Below are 20954 nucleotides of genomic sequence, written 5' to 3' on the forward strand. Positions count from 1 at the left end.
TGCCTAAAAGTGACCAGGAAAAATATTTTTGATTTATACTTTCAGTTTTTAAAATTTCCTTTTCTATTGTTTAAAATTTTTTGATTACTCATTAACTTTTTTTCTGGTCATTGACTGTAGCATGAGGCATCCTTGTGTCGCTTTACATAATGTTTGCACTTTATCAGTATTGTGTTGATGTAAATGTTCCATAAGGCTGCAGTTTTAACCCGCTTTTATAAGGGAATTTGTAATGCTTTATGCTTAGCCTTTGTAAACTTTTCTTCACCTGCTCCATTTATAATTTTATTTAGGAATTTAATGTTTGTGTTGTTGCGTGGGAGACCGAGAAGTTGCTCTAACTTACTGTGGGTTTGCAGTGTGGCAAATACGCAGTAAGAAAAGGCAGTCTACTCTGTGTTCCTTGATTTATATTGATCATCTTAAATTAACTTCTGTGTAATTGTGGTCGTTTCAGTATAAATGCTATGTTCTTTTGATATTCAACTAAGGAAGAACGTGAGGGACAAGAAGTTCTCAAGAGGCCAGGAAGATGAGCTAGGCCAACTTCTTCCTGTTTCTGCTGTGTACTTTGACCCCCATTTCTTCCACAGAACCGAAAAATTCTGCTGTAGAGATTAGGCTCATGAGTAAAGTGCTGGATATATTTTTTCAATTAATCCACCATCTTTACAAGCTTTTGTTTTGAATCAGCAGTGTTTTTCCCATTATCTAGTCTCTAGCCTGGAGACTTATTAACGTGCACATGACTTAGATTCTTGTTTCTGCTCTAGGCTAGAGCCAATGGTTTGCAATCTTGTGTGATTATTATTCGCATCCTTCGCGATCTCTGCCAGCGTGTACCAACCTGGGGAGCATTGCCAAGCTGGGTAAGTGCAGCTACCCTTTGCTTAGTTAGATGACTAAAAAATACTTGATGACTATGCATGACTTTGACAGGGTTTGGGGAAAATATTAATAGCACAGAATAGCATCCATTTGTGATGTAGCAATAAAAGAATATCATAAAATACTTATTAAAAACAACCTGGTAGCCTAACTTCTTTGTATGATTGGTTATTCTAATATAGGATATGCTTCGCTGCCAGTTGTAATTTCTTTGTAGCTTACAAACACCTGAACACTTTTCTGCAGATTTGCTTTTCAAATAGCCAACGGCCAATAGCGCCCACATCCCATGAAAGAATAATAAAAATAAAACTTCTCTTGAGCAAGCTGTGCCATAAACCATATTTGGGTGTAGCTAGAATGAATTCTGTTCAGGTTGATGAAACTAGATGTATACGACATGGAAAGATTTTGCTCTCAGCATGCAGAGAGGAAGGGATTTGAAGGGTTAAGAGAAAAACTTTCATTTTAATAGACCTGGACATCTGAAAGTGCTTTACAGCCCAATGAAGTATGTTTTAAATGTAGGGCTCGGTTTTGCCACTACGTTGCGTTAGGAGCATCGCAGGAAAGGCCCAAATCGGGCTTCATGCCAAACTGCGCATGAGTCACCCGGTGCACTGGGTGTGATCCGGATAATCATATTTAAATGAGTAATTTGGCTCATTTTAAATATTGCTGTTTGAGGCCACAGTCTCCTGGCTCCCGGGGGTCAACAGCCGCACCAGTGAGGCCTCGCCCAAGCACCAATTAGTACTGGTCTCTGAAAGCGGGGATCAGGTGCGCTGGCCATTCGGTAGACCTCAGAGGCCATTGGAAACCCCCGAGTGGTTGGGGACAGGGCAATGCCCTGGGACTCCCCCTGACAGTGCCAAACTGGCACCTTGGCAGAGTGTCAGGGAAACTGTCCAAGGGAGTTATGACCATGAAAGGGGGGGTGAAGGGGTGTTTGGGGCGGACGGGTGAGGGAGAGATTTGGAGGGCATTATGAAGTCTGGGGGCTGAGGTAGACCCTCAGCAACCCATGTGCTCATCTTGGGGAGGGGGGGGGGGTGAGATAGCATTGTCCGTGTGGGGGGTGGGACTCAAGATCCTTTTGAGGTTGGGGCACCCTTTCAAAGTGATGCCCCAATCTCTCCAACTGGTTGGGCTAGTGAGTTTGGTTCCTGACTGCCGAAAAGATTTCCAAGTGTGGGATAGATCTGTGAGAAACTCCCAAGCCCCCAAATAGATGACTCAAGTGTGGGTGAATACAGGTCAGGATCACATCCGAAAAGCTGGCAGGAAACACCCCGCCAACCTCGCCCAAAATGACACTTAGTCAGTTTTTGGGAGAATCATTAATTTGCAACCAGCAATATGATAACCATTTTTTAAATTCATTCATGAGATGTGGGTGTTGTTGGCTGTGCCAGCATTTATTCCTTATCCCTGACGGCATTTACGAGTCAACCAATTTCTGTGGATCTGGATTCACATATAGGTCAGACATAAGGATTCCTTCCCTAATGAACATTAGTGAACCAGATGGGTTTTATGACAATTGGCAGTGGTTTAATGGTCGTCATTAGACTTAAAAACATTTTTTTAGTGTACCCAATTAATTTTTTCCAATTTTCCGTGGCCAATCTACCTAGCCTGCTCATCTTTGGGTTGTGGGGGCGAAAGCCATGCAAACACGGGGAGAATGTGTAAACTCCACATGGACAGTGACCCAGAGCCGGGATCGAACCTGGGACCTCGGCGCCGTGAGGCTGCTGTGCTAACCCACTGCGCCACCGTGCTGCCCCGTCATTAGACTTTTAATTCCACATTTTTATTGAATTCCAATTTTACCATCTGCCGTGGTGAGATTTGAACCTGGGTCCTCTGAGCATTATTACCGTGGGTCTTTGGATTACAACGACAATACCACTACGCCACTGCCTCCCCCGATTATCTGTTTTTGTGATTTGATTGAGGGATAAATATTGGCCAAGACACTAATTCACTCACTCACCCACCCACGTGTGGGTGATAACTCACCCACTCGAGCAGGCATATGGGGCCTTGGCTTATCCGAAAGGCAGAGGTCTTGAACTGGGTCAGCTAACCTTGTTGAATTGTAAAATGAGTATATTCTCTTCGAGGTATGGTTAAAAATTTCAACAACCAAACGCCACTATCTCAAATATTGATTTATCTTTCCTCGTTGATCTTGCCTATTGCCTTTACTAATTCCATTTAATTTATGGTCTTTCTTGTACAAGTGCCACACACTCAATACTATGCCCTAGTGACTTGCCTTTAAAGGTGTAATACTTGCAGTTCCTTCCAGAACCGTGTCCTATCCTATTGAGAATCTTTCTACAGCTGTATGCCCCAACCAGCACCCCATTGATTTCACTACATTGTAATTTGAGGTTTTTCTTGCAGCTGATGGTCCCCTCATAAAAACACCATTCCTTGTTAAATGCAAAATACTGCTAAAAGATTTTGAAGTGCTGGTCAGAATCAGCAACCTCAACGAAATAAGTTGTATTTGACTTAGACGTTAACTCTGTTTCTCTATCCACAGATGCTGTCAGACCTGCTGAGTATTTCCATCATTTTCTGTTTTCATCATTGTGCCTTTTTTAAAAAACCATCTCTTCAACTATGTTTGATCTCCTCTTTCCCCTTCAAATTATTTTGTTTCATGCTCAAGCATATCTCCACCCCCCTCCTTGTAAAATGCACTGAGACGCTATTTCACATGAGCAGACCAATATGAATGAGTTAACTTGTGCTATTCTCTGTTAATCCTTGTGCAATTTACATAGGCCATGGAGTTGCTGGTGGAAAAGGTAATCAGCAGTGCTTCTGGACCACTTAGTCCTGGTGATGCCATGAGGAGAGTTTTTGAATGTGTCTCTTCTGGAATACTTTTACCAGGTGAGTTCTGTTTGGGTCCCTTTTTTAAGACGAATCATAGAATTTACAGAACTGAAGGAGGCCATTCGGCCCTTGCAAAGCGCACCTTACTCGAGTCTGCACCGGCCCTTACAAAGAGCACCCTACTCAAGCCCACGTCTCCACCGTATCCTCGTAACCTCCACTTAACCTTTATTTTTTTGGACACTAAGGGCAATTTAGTATGGCCAATCCACCTAACCTGCACATCTTTGGACTGTGGGAAGAAACCGGAGCACCTGGAGGAAACCCACGCAGACACGAGGAGAACGTGCATACTCCACACAGACAGTGACCCAAGCCGGAATCAAACCTGGGACCTTGGAGCTGTGAAGTAACTATGCTAACCACTACGCTACATTTAATTTTGGTGCTTTATAACCCTTAAAGTACCTGGAGGTAGTTGGGGTTATAAAGCACCAAAATTAAATATTGATAATTTTAAATGTCTTTACTCAAAAGGCCAATGGGAGTATGGAATGTTATGGCACAGGAAGTGGCAGTGAGTTCCAGGCACCCAATACCCTCTGGGGGAAAAAAACTTCCCTCGCACGTCTCCTCTAAACTTTGCAGCTTAAACCTATATCCCCTAGTAATTGACTTCCTGGGAAAAAAGCTTCTGACTATCCACTCTGTCCATGCCCCTCATAATTTTGTAGACTTCTATCAGGTCGCCCCTGGCCCTCCATCGTTCCAGTGAGAATGAGCTGAATATATCCAACCTCTCCTAGCTAATGCCCTCAATACCAGGCAACATCCTGGTAAACTCTTCTGTACCCTCTCCAAAGCCTCCACATCCTTCTGGCAGTGGAGAGCAGCACGGTGGCGCAGTAGTTAGCACTGCTGCCTTATGGCGCCAAGGTCCCAGGTTCGATCCTGGCTCTGGGTCACTGTCTGTGTGGAGTTTGCACATTCCACCTGTGTTTGCGTGTGTTTTGCCCCCACAACCCAAAGATATGCAGGGTAGGTGGATTGGCCAAGTTAAATTGCACCTTAATTGGAAAAAATGAATTGAGTTTAAATTTATATTTAAAAAACAAATCTTTCTGGCAGTGTAGCAGAATTGAACACTATATTCCAGTGTAGCCTAACTACGGTTCTATATAGCTGAGTTGCCAATTTTTATACTCCATGCCCCAGCTGATGAAGGCAAGCATGCCGTATGGCTTTTTGACTACCGTCTCCATCTGCATTGCATTTTCAGTGACCTGTGGATCTGCACACCAAAATCCCTCTTCCTGTCAAATTAAGTGTTCTGCCATTTACTGTATATTTCCCACCTGTATTTAGACCTTCCAAAATGCATTACCTCACACTTATCCAAACCTCCAACCGATCTATATCCTGCCGTATCCTCTGACGGTCCTCATCTTGACAACAAAGACTCCTACATCAGACTCCTATTAATTGACTACAGCTCAGCCTTCAACACCATAATCTCCGCCAAGCTTGTATCAAAATTCCAGAACCTAGGATTTGGCTCCTCCCTCTGCAACTGAATCCTTGACTTCCTGACACACAGATCACAGTCAGTACCTCCAACACCTCCACGATAGTCCTCAATACTGGGGCCCCGCAAGGCTGATTACTTCACACAATTGTGAGACAAAACGTGGCTCCAACTGCACCTACAAGTTTGCTGATGACACAACCTTAGTGGGTCAGATCTCAAACAATGAGGAGTCAGAGTACAGGAGGGAGATAGAGAACCTGGTGGCGTGGTGTAATGACAACAATCTGTCCCTTTAATGTCAGCAAAACTATTGAGCTGGTCATTGACTTTAGCAAAGTATCGTACACACCCCTGTCTGCATCAGTGATACCGTGTAGGTGGAGATGGTTGACAGCTTCAAATTCCTAGGTCCATCACGCAAACTCTCCTATCCATTGACTCTGTCTATACCTCCCGCTGCCTTGGGAAAGCGGGCAGAATAATCAAAGACTCCTCCCACCCGGGTTACATTCTCTCCCAATTTCTTCCATTGGGCAGGAGCTACAAAGTCTGAGAATGCACACTAACCGGTTCAAAAACAGCTTCTACCCCACTGTTATCAGACTCCTGAATGACCCTCTTATGCTCTGAACTGATCTCTTCACACATCTTCTCTACTGAGCAGTACTTCACTCTGTATGCTTACCCGATGCCTTTGCCTACGTATTTACATTGTGTATTTATGTATGTCCAATGTTTTTTCACATATGGAACGATCTGTCTGGACTGTACACAGAACAATACTTTGCACTGTACCTCGATACACGTGACAATAAATCAAATCCAAATGATCGCTAACTGCAAATCCACCAACCTTTGTCGTCCACAAACTGGCTAATCAGACCAATTACATTTATCTCCAAATCATTTATATATACTACAAACAGCAAACGACCCAGAACTGATCCCTGCGGAACACCACTAGTCTCAGTTCTCCATTCAGAAAAGCACCCTTCCACTGCTATCCTCTGTCTTTTATGACCAAGCCAGTTCTACATCCATCTTTCCAGCTCACTTCTGATCCCGTGTGACTTCACCTTTTATACCAGTCTGCCATGAGGGACCTTGTCAAAGGCCTTACTGAAGTCCATATAGACAACACTCATTGCCATACCTGCATCAATCATCTTTGTGACCTCCTCGAAAAACTCGATCAAGTTAGTGAGACACAACCTCCCCTTCACAAAACCATGTTGCCTCTCGCTAATACGTCCACTGGCTTCCAAATGGGATTAAATCCTGTTTCATAGAATTTACAGTGCAGAAGAAGGCCATTTGGCCCATCGAGTCTGCACCGGCTCTTGGAAAGAGCACCCTACCCAACCCCATACCTCCACCCTATCCCCAAAACTTAGTAACCCCACCCAAGGGCAATTTTGGACACTAAGGGCTATTTAGCATGGCCAGTCCACCTAACCTGCACATCTTTGGACTATGGGAGGAAACAGGAGCATCCGGAGGAAACCCATGCACACACTGGGAGAATGTGCAGACTCCGTACAGACAGTGACCCAAGCTGGGAATCGAACCTGGACCCTGGAGCTGTGAAACAATTGTGCTAACCACTATGTTACCGTGCTGCCCAAAGAATCCTCTCCAATAATTTCCCTACCACTGCTGTAAAGTGCCCACCCTGTAATTTCCTGGATTATCCCTGCTACCCTTCTTAAACAAAGGAACAAAATTTGTTATTCTCCAGTCTTCTGGGACCTCATCTGTAACCAGTGAGGATACAAAGATTTCTGTCAAGACACCAGCAATTTCCTCCCTTGCTTCCTTCAGTATTCTGGGGTAGATCCCATCAGGCCCTGGGGACTTGCCTACCTTAATGTGTTTCAAGACACCCAACACACCCTTCCCCAGACTCATCATCCACCAAGCCCTTCTCTTTGATGAATACTGATGCAAAGTACTCATTTAGTACCTCTCCCATTTCCTCTCGCTCCAAGCATAGATTCCCTCCCCTGTCCTTGAGTCGGCCTACCCTTTGCTGGCGTACCCTCTTGCTCTTTATATATGTACAAAGAGCCTTGGGATTTTCCTTAATCCTGTTTGCCAATGACTGTTCGTGGCCCCTTTTAGCCCTCCCGACTCCTTGCTTAAGTTTCTTTCTACTTACCTTCTATTCCTCACGGGCTTCTTCTGTTCCCAGCCTTATAGCCCTTACAAATGCTTTCTTTTTATTTTGGACTAGGCTCCCAATATCCCTAATTAGCCAAGTTTTCTGAAACTTGCCATACTTATCTTATTTCCTCACAGGAATATGGCGATCCTGAATTCCTATCAACTGACATTTGAAAGCCTCCCACATGCCAGATGTTGATTTACCCTCCAACATCCATCCCCAATCTAGATTCTTCAGTTCCTGCCTAATATTGTTATAATTAGCCTTCCCCCAATTTAGCACCTTCACCTGAGGACTACTCTTATTTTTATCCAACCGTGCCTTAAAACTGAATGAATTATGGGGAAGCATGGTGGTTAGCATAAATGCTTCACAGCTCCAGGGTCTCAGGTTCAATTCCCGGCTGGGTTACTGTCTGTGCGGAGTCTGCACGTCCTCCCCGTGTGTGCGTGGGTTTTCTCCGGGTGCTCCGGTTTCCTCCCACAGTCCAAAGATGTGCGGGTTAGGTGGATTGGCCATGCTAAATTGCCCGTAGTGTCCTAAAAGTAAGGTTAAGGGGGGGGTTGTTGGGTTACGGGTATAGGGTGGATATGTGGGTTTGAGTAGGGTGATCATGGCTCGGCACAACATCGAGGGCCGAAGGGCCTGTTCTGTGCTGTACTGTTCTATGTTCTATGGTCACTGTTCCGAAAATGCTCTGCTACTGAAACTTCGACCACCTGGTCGGGCTTATTCCTGAATGCCAGGTCCAATATATGGCCCTTTCCCTAGTTGGACTATCTACATAATTTTTCCAAAAGCCCTCCTGGATCCTCCTTACAAACTCTGCCCCATCCAAGCCCCTAGCACTAAGTGAGTCCCAGTCAATGTAGAGAAAGTTAAAATCACTCACCACAACAATTCTGTTGCTTTCACAACTTTCCAAAATCTGTCGACATATCTCCTCTTTCTATCTCTGGCTGTTGGGAGGCCTGTAGTAAACCCCCAATATTGTTATTGCACCCTTCCTATTTCTGAGCTCCACCCAGATTGCACCCATGAGCCCTGTGAGGTGTCCTCCCGCAGTACAGCTGTGATAGTCTCCTTAACCAGTAGTGTAACTCCCCACCCCTTTTGCATCCCCTCTATCCTGCCTGAAACAGCTAAATCCTGGAATGTTTAGCTGCCAATCCTGTCCTTCCCTCAACCAGGTCTCTGTAATGGCAACAACATCATAGTTCCAAGTACTAATCCAAGCTCTTAAGTTCATCTACCTTACCTGTTATACTTCTTGCATTGAAACAAATGGACTTCAGATCACCAGATGTTCAGTAACATCTCCCTGCCTGCTCTTTCCCTGAGTCTTACGGGCCCTGTTCTCTAGTCCCCCTCAGTTATTTCACCTTCTGACCTATTGCTCCGATTCCCACCTCCTCCCACAGCAGTTTAAACCCTCTTGTGTGACATTAGCAAACCTTGCGGCCCGGATATTTATGCCCCTCCTGTTTTGGTGCAACCAGTCCTTGTACAGGTCCTACCTGCCCTGGAAGAAATCCCAATGGTCCAGACATCTGAAACACTGCTTCCTACACCAGCTATTCAGCCATGTGTTTAGCTGTACTATCTTCCTATTTCTAGCCTCATTGGCACGTGGCACAGGGAATAATCCTGAGATTACAACCCTTGAGGTCCTGCTTTTTAACTTCCTACCTAACTCCCTGAACTCTGGCTGTAGAACCTCATCACTCTTGGTGTCTATGTCGTTGGTACAAATATGTACCAGAACCTCTGGCTGTTCACCCTCCCACTTCAGAATGCCCCTGTCTGTTGAGAGACATCCTGGACCCTGGCACCAGGGAGGCAACATACATCATGGTGTCTCTTTCACATGCACAGAAGCGCCTATCTGTGCGCCTGACTATAGAGTCGCCAATAACTATTGCTCTTCTGTGCTTTGTCCCTCCCTCCTTAACAACAGAGCCACCGTGGTGCTGCTGCTCTGATTGCTGCTGCTTCACCCCACCCAACAGTATACTTGTTAGAGAGCATGACATAGTCTTACGCTGACTGCCTGCCCCTTGTAGCGGGCACGCATCTATCTTCCTGCACCTTGGGTGTAGCCATGTCTCTAAAACTCATGTCTATGATGTTTTCCGCCACCTGCATGCTCCAACCGATCCATGCGGTCTGTGAGGAGCTGCATTTGGGTGCACGTCCTGAAGATGTAGTTGTCCGGAATGCTGGAAACTTCACGGACCTCCCACATCTCACAAGTGAAGCATTTTACCCCTCCAGCTGCCGTTTCTAGAATTAATAAACTAATTTAAAAAGAAATACTTAGTTCAAATAAGTTACAGTTAACTATATACTTCCAAGTAATACATTTTGACTAGAAATGTAAAATGCTAATTACAGTAATCTCCTGCCTCTGGTTTATATTCCCCTCTACTTCTGATTAAGTAATTAATGAATTAGGTTTAATTAGCTTTAACATGTTATATTTTCAAATTGATGTTACTTTTTCATTTTTTTTTTCACTTGAGGTCCGTTACTCTTATTTACTTACCGCCTGGAACTCTGCCCTCTGACTCTGCTCCCAGTTAGCTGTACTCTTTGTAAATTCACGGTTCCCCTCGCGCTCTTTGAGAAAATGTAGGAGATTAAAGGAGCACCTCGCTCCCTCCTCACTGAACTCTCTCAGTCACCAAACTCCAACTTTAGCACCCTAATGCAGCCTGAAGTCAGCACTGTGAGATGGCTCACTTTTTTATTGTCTGACTCTAGCCTCTGAAAACAAGCTTCATCCAATTATCTCTAAACAAGCTGCAGCTGCAAGCAGAGCCTGAGTGAACTTTGTTTATAGCTGGTATAAAACTCACCTTCCAACCCAAACAGCAACTTTTAAGTTAATTTACTAAATAAAGAAAGACTCGACATTTAGATAGAAATGAACCCTTAATTAACCCATAATTTCCCTCCGTCACCAAACTCCCACTTCAGCACTCTAATGCAGCCCAAAATCAGCATTCAGTGCTGAGGAGACCAAAACTGCACACAATATTCCAGGTGTGGCCCCACCAAGGCCCTCTATAATTGCAACAAAACATAAATCATAGAATTTAGAGTGTAGAAGGAGGCCATTTGGCCCATCGAGTCTCCACCAGTCCTTGGAAAGAGCATCCGACCCAAGCCCACACCTCCACCCTATCCCAGTAACCCCACCTTTTTTTTGGACACTAAAGGCATTTAGCATGGCCAATCCACCTAACCTGCACATCTTTGGATTGTGAGGGGGAACTCCGAGCACCTGGAGGAAACCCAAGCAGACACAGGGAGACCGTTCAGACTCCGCACAGACAGTGACCCAAGCCGGGAATCGAACCTGGGACCCTGGAGCTGTGAAGCAACTGTGCTAACCACTCAACTCCTCTCGCTATGAAGGCCAACATACTATTTGCCGCCTTTATCGCCTGCTGTACCTGCATGCTTAGGTACTGAAACGAACAACACAAATTTAGTTTAAACTAGTTTCATATCTTGACCACAACAATGCAGTTTTCATAAGTCTTTGTCTTAATTTTCAAAAGATCATCTGGAGGTTGAAATATTATTGGAATTCAGATTTAAGTTCTGTTTCAGTAATTGGCTTAATCTCTTATGTCTCCATCTTTGAGGATTCTAGAAACATAGGAATTGCTGGAGATATAAAGACCCAAAGTCCATCTAGTTAGCCTTCAACTATCCTATGATTCAGCAGTAATAATAGTTGTTGTCTAATGATGACAATCAATCGCTTATCAATTAGTCTGCAACAGAACCAGACATAAGGTTAGCAGTATCTCAGTGGTAGAGAGCTTTTGAAATCATAGATCCAAGGCTACATGTCCTCCTGCATTTACTATTTATGATGTCTCAAAGTATTCATTTGCTGTATCTAAAAATGAGAATTTTGCCAGAATGTCTCATTTACGTTAAACACCATCTGATTCTACCATCTCCAATGTTTACTTTCATTATTCTACCATTAGGGAATTTGTTTAAAAAAAAAAAAATTTTTAGAGTACCCAATTATTTTTTTTCCGATTAAGGGGAAATTTAGTATGGCCAATTGACCTATCCTGCACATCTTTGGGTTGTGGGGGTGAGACCCACGCAAACGGGGAGAATGTGCAAACATCCACACGGACAGTGACCCAGGGCCAGGACCGAACCCAGGTCCTTAGTGCTGTGAGGCAGCAGTGCTAACCACTGCATACCTTGCCGCCTTCCCATTAGGGAATTTGATTGCTAGATTAAATATTCAGCAGCTTTAAATCAATTCTTCAACTAGTTGATGGCACCAGATTATCTTGCATTGACTAAAAGCTGCCTTGTGTTGTGTTTTTTGTTGCACCATGTCCTGTAGGCTGCTCATTAATCTTAAAACAAGTGTTTTTAATAGAGCATAGTATCTTCTATTCATTTCTAAGAACATAAGAAATGGGAGTAGGTGTGGACCATTTGGCCCCTCGCGTGAGCGCCAGCAGTCAGCAAGATCGGGGTTAATCAGATTGTGACTTCAATCTCACTTTCCTGCCTGCATGAACTGTGCACTCCCACCAATCCCTTGAATCCCCTCCAGATCAAAAATCTGTCCAACACAGCCTTAATTATAGTCAATGACCCAACCTCAATTGCTGATTGGGGTGAAGAATTCCAAAGATTAACAATCCTCAAGAGAAGAAATTATTCCTAATCTGCATCTTAAATTGGAGACCCCTTATTTGAAACTGTCTCCTATTTCTAGATTTCCCCACAAGGGGAAACATCCTCTCAGCACCTGTTAACCCCCTCAGAATCTTTTATATGTCAATAAGATCACCACCTCTCACGCTTCTAAACTCTATTGAGTATAGACCCAATCTCTCTTCATGTGCCATGATGTGGAGATGCCGGCGTTGGACTGGGGTGAGCACAGTAAGAAGTCTTACAACACCAGGTTAAAGTCCAACAGGTTTGTTTCAAACACGAGCTTTCGGAGCACGGCTCCGAAAGCTCGTGTTTGAAACAAACCTGTTGGACTTTAACCTGGTGTTGTAAGACTTCTTACTGTCTTCATGTGCGGCATAGAAGATGGCAGCAAAAGTAGGCCATTCGCCCCCAAAGTCATCTGTGCTATTCAATAAGATCATGTTGATCTGATTTTTAAAATTCTACATTCTCACCTAACCCCAATAATCATTGATTCTTGTTAGGCAAAGGAATCAACCTACCTCCATCGTAAAAATATTCAATGATGGATGGCAAGGTGGCACTGTGGTTAGCACTGTCGCCTCGGCATCGAGAACCTGGGTTTGATCCCGGCCCTGGGTCACTGTCTGTGCGGAGTTTGCACATTCTCCCCGTGTCGGAGTGGGTCTCACCCCCACAACCCAAAGATGTGCAGGGTAGGTGGATTGGTCATGCTAAATTGCCCCTTAATTTGAAAACAATTGGGTACACTAATTTTTTTTTAAATTCAAGGAGTTTGCCTATACAGCCTTCTGATGCAGAGAGTTCCAAAGTTACACAACCTTCTAAGAGAAAATATTTCTCCTCATCTCTGTTCTATAAGGGAGACTCCTAATTTTAAACCAGCCCCCCTTAGTTCCGGACACACCCATATGAGTGAAACATATTTTCAACATTCTCCCTTGTGACTCATACACGACGGCACGTGGACCTTGTAATTCTGCAGTCATTCTCTGTTTCAGTAATACTCTTTATATTCTTCCTGCCAAAGTGAACAACTTCACATTTTCCCATATTATACTCCCATCTACTGTATTTGTACTCACTATCCATCTGCAACCTCTTTATGTCCCCTTCAAAGCCTACTTTCCTACCTACCTGTGTGTCATCTGCAAATTTAACTACCATGCTTTCGATCTCCTCATCTTCGTTATTGATATAAATTGTAAAATGTTGGGGCTCCTGCACAGACCCCCGCGGGACTCCAATATCAACAAAGGACCCATTTATGCTTACTCTGTTTTTGCCAGCCAACCAACCTTCTGTCCATTGTAATGTGTTATCCCACTCCATGAGCTTTTATTTTCCACAATAACCTTTGATGTAGCATCTTATCAATTGCGTTCTTGAAATTCAAGTTCAGTATGTCTACAGGCTCCCCTTCATCTACAGCGCATTTTACTCCATCCTTCGAATCTACATAGTGAACCTTTTTGAACTGCTGCCAATGCAAATACATATACCTCCTTAAGTAAGGAGACAAAAACTGTACAGAGAACTCTAGGTGCAGTCTCACCAGCTCCTTGTAGTTGTAACAAGACTTCCATACTTTCAATAAAAATCAGCATTACATTTGCCTTCCTAATTGTTGTTCCTGCGTGATAACTATTTGTGATTCATGTAAAGACACTCGATCCCTCTAAACCTGAGCATTCTGCAATCTCCATTTAAATAATATACTGCTTTTCTATTCTCACCACTAAAGTGATTAACTTCACATTATACTCATCTGCCAGATTGTTGTCCACTCTGTTAACCTATTTATATCTCTTTGTAGACTCTGTTTTCCTCAAAGCTAGCTTTCACACCTGTTTTTTGATCAGCTACTTTGGCTACAACACACTCTGTTCCTTCATCCAGGTAGATATTATAGAACGTAAATAGTTGAGCCACTAGCTACACTTTGGCATTATTGTCCACCAGTACTTATCGTCTAGCATTGAGCTGGTTTTAATTTCAAGTTTCGTAAATGCCATTAAGTAAATGGCTGTTCTATGAAATGCTGAAGCTGCAACGGATTTTTGGGAATAGTTCAAAATGCTAGAAATATGCTAACTTTCTTAACTGTCTTTTAGGTGGTCCTGGACTATACGATCCTTGTGAAAAGAACCCTAGTGATACACTGAATTCAGTGATTGGACAGCAACGGGAAGATATCACGGCTAGTGCACAGGTATGGTTCCCATAGTCCAGTCGCCCAGTTATGTCATATAAGAATTGAAAAATCCAAAAGAAATATTTGTGGAAACCTGTGGTTGACCGCAAGTAACAAAAATAATTAAATTGTGTATTCTTAATAATTTATAGTGTTACAAGTTGGCTTTCTTTAACACTGCAATAAAGTTAGTGAAAATCCCCTAGTTGCCACACTACAGTGCCTGCTCAGGTACACTCAGGGAGAATTCAGAATGTTCGGGACTTGTGGGAGGAAACCCACACAGACACGGGGAGAACGTGCAGACTCCGCACAGACAGTGACTCAAGCCAGGAATCAAACCCGAGTCCCTGGTGCTGTGAAGCAACAGTGCTAACCACTGTGCTACAGTGCCACCCATTGTCTTCTCCCATGTGGTGAGGATGTTTACTTAATCCTACAGTTGATTTGAAGAGTGCGTCTAACTTGCGTGGTCACCCTACTTTGTGCCATTTAAGGGAAACTTTACTGAAGGGAAATTCTTCCAGAGCTTAAATTTTTTTATCTTGTTTGTCCCTCCTCTATGTAGTACTGTATGCCAGTCATCCAAGTCGAGAAAATTATAGATCATTTAACCCTTCCATGTGACAGTAGCCATGTGGAGTTGTATATTTTTATTTCTTCTGCGTGTATCCCCTCGTATAGCAGCATGTTTTTCTAGTTATGGTTTATGACTGTAAACAAAAAAGTTTTTGCATATATTTTTAATCAGTGTGAGATCATAACCTTTTTCCATTATCTCGCCTGGATTGTGGCGACTCGGTGCTTTTCACAGTAACTTCACTGCAGTGTTAATGTAAGCCTACTTGTGACAATAAAGATTATTAAGTTCTCTTTGCCTGTCAGTTCTGCCCTTTCTCCTGTTTTCCAACAACTTTATAGATAGGTATATAGATATTTATTCCAAGCCTCCATTTTCGCGTGAAATTTACATTTTCTCAGTTCTCTATTATTTTCTTGATTTATCCATCTTCTGGACAGTACATTCTTGTTTTCTTATTAAACTTGGAAATGTCTAGCATGTCTTTGGTTCCTCCATCTTTATTTCGCAGTTTCACTTCACTTCTCTGTGACATCAGAGCATATCAGGTAAATGTTGATCATGTGAAAGTGGCTGTTTTGTGACGCTTGGGGATTTCTCGGGTGCATCATTAAGTCACTCAGGATTATTGTTGACATGGAGCAAGAGAATGGGCAAGTGATGTTTAAATATTCCAAAGTAATTAATTGTTTGGACTTCTATATTTGTTCACTCTATGGACTGGAAAACATGTATTGGGGAATCTGATGATTCAAAGCTGCAATTGGAAAAACTTCAAGCTTTATCATTTAGAACTTTTATATTGGGATAAATGGTTGATAGAAAATTTAGTGTGATTGCCCAAAGGTGACCTACATGTAATACTTCAGAACCTGCTCTGTATATTCACTGATGTCCCTCATTGATCACTGAATCTTCTGCATCAGCTATTTTTGAGATTGCATGTGGCTGATGACCTTGATATTTTTGTGAATAAGAACAGACCAGGATACCTTTTCTCCCTTCTCTACATTTTTTCCATTTGAAAAAGGGCATGTTCTGTTTGTAGACCACATAAGGTGGAATTCATGGGGTGAACCTTCATTCCCGTTGCTCTAATTTGGTTTGCTGTTATGCCATTTTTCTGCTCAACAAAATGTTGAAATCTTCTTTGTACGACATGTTTCATGAATTTCACTCTTCTGCCTTTTGTCTTGCTGTTGGTTTATTTTGCATCTTTTATGAAAGCTCCTTGGAGTGCTTTTTACATGAAAGGCATTACATGAATGCAAGTTGATGAATTTGTATTGTATTACATATTTTTTTCAGAGTAGATGTAAAACTTTACATTAAATATGAATAGATCAAAGCCATAATTTTTTTTGCTCCGTTCTACAGTTTGCATTGAGATTAGTAGCATTCCGTCAGATTCACAAGGTCCTGGGAATGGATCCATTACCTCAGATGAATCCACGTTTCAATGTACGTAACCGAAAGAGGAGGAGGGACAACAGTGATGGCACTGATGGATTGGAAGCAGAAGGAAAGAAGGATAAAAAAGATTTTGACAGTGGAGAATTTTAAATCATTATGCAGAGTTCCCCAGATTGTTAATACAATGTTGACTTTCTTTGGCTAAGCAGAAAGCAATGTCTGAATTCTAAGTTTCAATTTATTTTAAATATAGTTATGGTAAATGTAAATAAAGTACTCACCTGCTTTACACTCAAATGGCATGTTGTCTAAACATATTTAAAACCGATTGTTACATGGCCCCATTTGTGACATTTATCCAGAGCTACTAAACCTTTATTTCTTTGTTTAATCGTTAGTACAAAACCAATTTTATAAACTTAGAGATTCTAATGTAAACAGATATTGCTTTCAACTTGCATCCAGTTGAGAACATCAAAAGTGCGACGGAGGGCCATGTAGATTCTACAACACACTATCGATAGCAGTGTTTCTAAGGACTTACAACTCATTACTGCAACTTCAGTTCAACTAAACGTGTGCTTTTGCAGAACCTGTGACTTGTCTGTCAAGTATAAAGATGAATGTGAATAAGAATTGGTTTCTTTGGTTTATAAAAAGTTAATTCATTGTCCGTTGTGCATCAGCAAAAAAAAAAAGCAATTCTATGTATGGCTTGCCAGCAATTTTAATGCAGTACTTTTACAGTCATTCCTAGTAAATCTGCTTGCATGACTGAGCTATAGCCTTGGAGGTTTGTGTTGTAGAAATGCTTTTATAAAACTAACTGTTTCCATGTCTTTTTTTTGTTTTGTTTTCAGTGGCAAGGATGATGCGTAGTTTGTTTTATATGGTTTAAATATGTAGTAATTATAAGCTTGATGCAGTTGATGTGTTGAACAGTTCTGTTGTAATTGAAGTTGAACTGTCCCCCTGGTGTATACTTTGTCACTTCATACCACCACAATAAAACTTAGAGGATATAACATTTTTATGTATTGTGTTGCTTAAGTGTTTTGTTTTTGTATCCCCTGGATTTTGTATCATCCAGCACCACCACTACATTGAATATGTGAAAATCTGGGTACCTTGAGTGTTTCAATGTTGAACAGAAAAAATCCAGAGACAAACGTCACAAGATGGATAAATTCAATTCCTCTGTGTCTTACAATGCACCATCCATAGCTTGAAATAATTTAATTAACTAGTAGTCAGTACAGACCTCTGCTAAATTTCTGTTTTTTGCTTCCTACTGTCAGTTGCCAACCTTAGAAAGAAGTTTTAGTTTTGAAGTGTAGTCACTGTAATACAATAGGAAATAATGATGGTAATTTGTACTTTCATTGAATTTACAGTGCAGAAGGAGGCCATTGGGTCCATCAAGTCTGCACTGGCACAAGGAAAGAGCACCCTATTTAAGCCCATGCCTCCACCCTATCTCTGTAACCCAGCAATTTAGCATGGCCAATCCATCTAACCTGCACATCTTTAGACTGTGGGAGGAAACTGGAGCACCCGGACGAAACTCACGCAGACACAGGGAATGCAAACTCCACACAGGCAGTCACCTGAGGCCGGAATTAAACCCGGGTCCCTGACAGACCTTGACAGGATAGTTTCCATGCTGGGTGATCTAGGCATTTACTTAAATTTAGTAAAATCCAATCCAATAATTTAAATTCCATTCAAGTTATTCTGAATTGAGATACGGGTAGGTCTCATTAAGCAAAACATTTTTGGACATCATAAAGGCAATGGTCAAGAATAAGCATTGCATTTAGTATTTAATCTGGGGAGGATGGATGTTGGTTCTTGTATTACAATCGATTTATTTTATCAGCAAATGTTATTGGTGTGGCAGGGGGGGGGGTTTCCATTTTTAATTAGCTTTTTAAAATGATTTTCGTTTTGGATTGCTATGAGTTGCTGATGGGGGTGCATAACTGTGACTGTTTTGTGAACATTTAACTACACTAACACTTGACAGGCAACATCCTGGAACTTCCTCCCTGACAGCACAGTGAGTATAACTACACCTAAAGGACTACAGCGGTTCAAGAAGGCACCTTCTGAAGGGCAACAAGGGATGAGCAGTAAATGCTGGCCTATCAGCGATGCCCACATCCTGGAAATACATATTTTAAGTTTCATGATGAGCAAAACGTATGCTGGATAACCGTGCATGTAGCATTTGGCCACTTAAATTAAAACAAAATCATGATTTTCTCAAATAGCACTGAATAAGCATAACAAGGAAATATTTTGCACCATAAAGAGATCTTAAAAATTGTGGGTGAGAACAAGAAAGTGTAATGAATTACTTAATTTGATCCAATTGTATGATTTGGGAGAAGTTGTGACATAGTGGTGATGTTACTGGACTAATAACCCAGAGACTCTAGGTTAATGATCTGGGGACCCAGGTTTAAACCCCACCATGGCAGATGGTGAAATTTGAATGCAGTAAAAGTCTTAATGATGACCATGCAACCATTGTTGACTGGTGCAAAGACCCATAGTGGTAATGTCACTGGACTAGTAATCCAGAGGCCCAGGTTAAATACTCTTGGGACAGATTCAAATCCCAACATAAGAATTAGGAGCCACTCAGCCCCTCGAGTCTGCTCCACCATTTAATAAGATCATGGCTGATCTTATTGAATTGTAACCTGAACTCCACATTCCCACCTATCCCTAATAAGCTTTGAAAAGACTGCTTCCATCACCTTTCATGGAAGAGTGTTCTGAAGACTCAAGGCCCTCGCGGGAAAAAAATCTCATCTGTTTTAAATGGGCACCCCCATATTTTTAAACAGTGACCCCCTAGCTCTAGACTTCCCTTCCAGAGCCACCTTGTCAAGATCTCCCAGGATCAGATATGCTTCAGTCAAGTTGCCTCTCGCTCTTCTAAACTCCAGCGGATACAAGCCTTGCCTGGTTAACCTTTCCTCATAAGATAACCTACCTATTACATGTATTAGTCCTGTAAACTTCCTATGATCTGCTTTCAATGCAATTAAATCGTTCCATAAATAAGGAGTCCAATACTGTACATAGTACTCCAGATGTAGTCTCACCAATGCCCTGTAAAACTGAAACATAACCTCTCTATTTCTGTTTTATTCTACTTGTTCATGGGATGTGGGCCTCGCTTGCTGGGCATTTATTGCCCATCCCTGAGGGCATTTACATTGCTTTGGGTCTGAAGTCACATGTAGGGCCAGACCAAGTAAGGATGGCAGATTTCCTTCCCTAAAGGAAATGAGTGAACCAGAATGGTTTCATGGCCATCATTTGACTTTTAATTCCAGATTTTTATTAAATTCAAATTCCACTATCTGCCCTGATCGGTTTCTGGATTACCAGTCCGGTGATAATACCACTACGCCACTGCCTCGCTTCTTGATCAATTATGACATTCTATTAGGTGTTCTAATTACTTGCTGTACCTGCATGCTAACCTTTTGTGATTAAAGCATTAGGATACCCAGATGCCTCTGCATCTCAGAGCTCTGCAATCTCCCCATTTCGAAAAACATTTTTATTCTCCCTGCCAAAATGGACAATTTCACATTTGCCTACATTATGCTCAGTTTGACAGATCTTTTCCCACTCGTCAACCCATTGTAGTCTCCTTGCGTCCTCTTCACAACTCCCATTCCTACCTATTTTTGTATCATCGGCAAATTTAGCATCCATACCCTTGGACCCTTCATAAAGTTATTTATATCAATTGTAAAAAATTGAGGTCCCAGCATTGATTCCCTGTGGCACACCATTTGTTACATCTGGCCAACCAGAAAATGACCCATTATACCTACTCTGGACACGATTCTCTGGAAAGATTTTGAAGTGTTGCAGTGAGCAGGAACTGCTGCGAGCTTCCTGGCGCTCGGCCCTTTGAGGCAGGCAATGCTATTCAACGTTAATTGGTTCACTTAACAATGCCTCACTGACTTATCACCGCAAATGAAGGTTTGCCAACTGAATCGCCGGCATTGAGTTCGCCAGCCCCCCCGCTGACAAGGTCAAGCACCACTTAGGCAGAACTTGCTCAGGCAACTCCTGCTATCTTGCAACAACGGCACCCAGGAGACTGGCCCCAAGGTTTGGAGATGCTGTGGAGGCCAGGAGGGATGTCCTGTTCTCCCGTGAGTCCAGGAGGGTCAGCCATAGGGCAGTTAATGCTGCCTAGGAAGAGGTGGCGGCGGCTGCGAGTGCCGCAAGTATGACCAGGATTAACCTCCAGTGCAGGAAAAAGGTCATCGACCTACACTGGGGAGCACGAGTGAGTGGACACCAGTGCTTCCCCCCAACCCCACCCCAAGGGAGCATCCCTCCCCCTTCAAACCTCCAACCTTCACACACACCACTGAACCGCTAACGATGCCCTCTCTGTGTCTCAGGAAAAGCTGTCCCACAATCACCAGGAGAGGGTCAGACTGGCAGTGGTGTGCCGTACGTCACAATCCCCACCACTTTCTAGAAGCGAGCCCTGGAGGTGACTGGTGTGGCCGGGGAACAGAGCAGTCACCAACACCGAGGCGGGCGGACGGCGCAGAGGTGAGGAACCACCAGCTCC

The 20954-nt window shown here is 42.8% G+C and overlaps 1 protein-coding gene across 3 annotated transcripts in view; it reads left to right on the forward strand.

Moving 5' to 3' along the window:
* Window positions 1-17364, forward strand: part of zfr (zinc finger RNA binding protein) — a 135396-nt gene extending 118032 nt beyond the window's left edge. For 2 of the 3 annotated variants that reach the window (XM_038790705.1, XM_038790706.1), the window contains 4 exons: window positions 774-869; window positions 3690-3801; window positions 14261-14358; window positions 16298-17364. In XM_038790705.1, the coding sequence (XP_038646633.1) occupies window positions 774-869; window positions 3690-3801; window positions 14261-14358; window positions 16298-16483 (492 nt within the window). In that variant the 3' untranslated portion in view covers window positions 16484-17364. Of the gene's footprint in view, window positions 1-773; window positions 870-3689; window positions 3802-14260; window positions 14359-16297 lie in introns of those variants that run through there. The other variant, XR_005459942.1, reaches the window with a different exon arrangement.
* Window positions 17365-20954: the final 3590 nt, after the last annotated feature.

This window comes from Scyliorhinus canicula, chromosome 3 (genome assembly GCF_902713615.1).
Source record: "Scyliorhinus canicula chromosome 3, sScyCan1.1, whole genome shotgun sequence".
NCBI classification, from domain to species: Eukaryota; Metazoa; Chordata; class Chondrichthyes; order Carcharhiniformes; family Scyliorhinidae; genus Scyliorhinus; species Scyliorhinus canicula.